This window comes from Emiliania huxleyi (assembly GCF_000372725.1).
Source record: "Emiliania huxleyi CCMP1516 chromosome Unknown EMIHUscaffold_1928, whole genome shotgun sequence".
NCBI lineage: Eukaryota > Haptophyta > Isochrysidales > Noelaerhabdaceae > Emiliania > Emiliania huxleyi.
Genome location: NW_005200661.1, coordinates 3,224 through 4,423, shown reverse-complemented (window position 1 = coordinate 4,423; position 1,200 = coordinate 3,224). Strand labels below are relative to the sequence as shown.

At 62.5% G+C, this 1,200-nt stretch overlaps 1 protein-coding gene across 1 annotated transcript; it reads right to left on the bottom strand.

The window, feature by feature from the left end:
- Positions 1-138: 138 nt before the first annotated feature.
- EMIHUDRAFT_253860 (hypothetical protein) lies at positions 139-492 on the bottom strand (the record flags this gene model as incomplete). Its single annotated transcript, XM_005782117.1, has 1 exon — positions 139-492. The coding sequence occupies one exon, from the start codon at positions 490-492 to the stop codon at positions 139-141; it is 354 nt and encodes a 117-aa protein (XP_005782174.1).
- Positions 493-1,200: the final 708 nt, after the last annotated feature.

The following is a 1,200-nucleotide window of genomic DNA, read 5'->3' as shown; positions in this document are numbered from 1 at the left end:
CCCCGCAGCAGCAGCTCGTCGGAGCAGGCGACACCGCCGTGCCGCAGCGGGTCAATACCTACAGAGAAAGAGGGAGCGTGCGTGCGCTAGAGACAAGGCCGACCGAGCGTGTGCTGTGCCGAGACTACTCCTCCCTACTCACTCACCGAGGAAGAGGTCCTCCGGCGAGACACGCTGCTTGAAGACAATCTCGTACTCGGGCTGCGGCCGGCCGTCGTCGAGGTCGTGCGCGTCGCCCGCCTCTTCCCCCACTTCCGCCTCCGTCCAGATCGCCTTTGCATCCTTCGGCTTGCTAGCCCAGAGAGAGCCGGCCTGCTGCGGCCGCAGAGGCGCCTTTGGCTTTGGCGCGCCGATCATGCCTGGCGTTGGGCCCGAGTAGCTGACCGGTGCGTCGGAGCCGTACGAGGTGCTCGCCACCGTTCTGGGCGCGGGCGGCGACTCCAGCAGCGAGCCCAGCGCCGCCCAGTCGGAGGTGGAGTGTCGATCGATCATGGGCGCGCAAAGTTGGCGGTTACACAGGACGGTTGGACTTGGAGACGCACTGCGGCGCATGAACACAGTGGTTCCGGGCATTAAGAAAACAGCGCGCTTGCGCGATTTCCGCGAAAGATTTAGAAACGACGGCGCGCCGCAGACGCGGCGGCGGCCCCGAGAAAAGGGGCAGACACGAGTGTGAATGAACGCAGAACGGGAGCCCCAGCTCAAACTTTCTCCTCGCCTTGCGGCGCGCGCACTTGAGAGAGATTTTTAGCAATACCAAACAACTCTAACACTCACACAGTTTGTTTTGTCGCACTTGTCCATTTTCCAAGTCAGCAAGTCTGCGGTAGTGTGCCGATGCGCGATGCCGATGGAGGCGTGTGCGTCCCGTCATCCCAAACTGGGTGGCGGCATCGGGGATCCGACCGCAGCTTAATCAAGAAGTATGTCGAAAATCGATCACTTTGCGTCTTTGAATCGTCGGGTCATGTTAGAACCGGGTGCGAGCTGCAACTAGAGGGTGTGGAGGGTGAGTTGACGGAAATCGAGGGACGCGACCCACTTCGCGCCACAGACGGTCCCGCGCCTCGCCTCTAAGTTTGCGGCACGCCCCACCGTCCGCTGTGCCGCGTTTTTTGTCCGGAGTGAAAAGTCCAACGCGCTCGTCGGTGACGGTGTCCCTCAACCTGCGCCGCGCTCGGCGAACCTCGCTCGACAGCG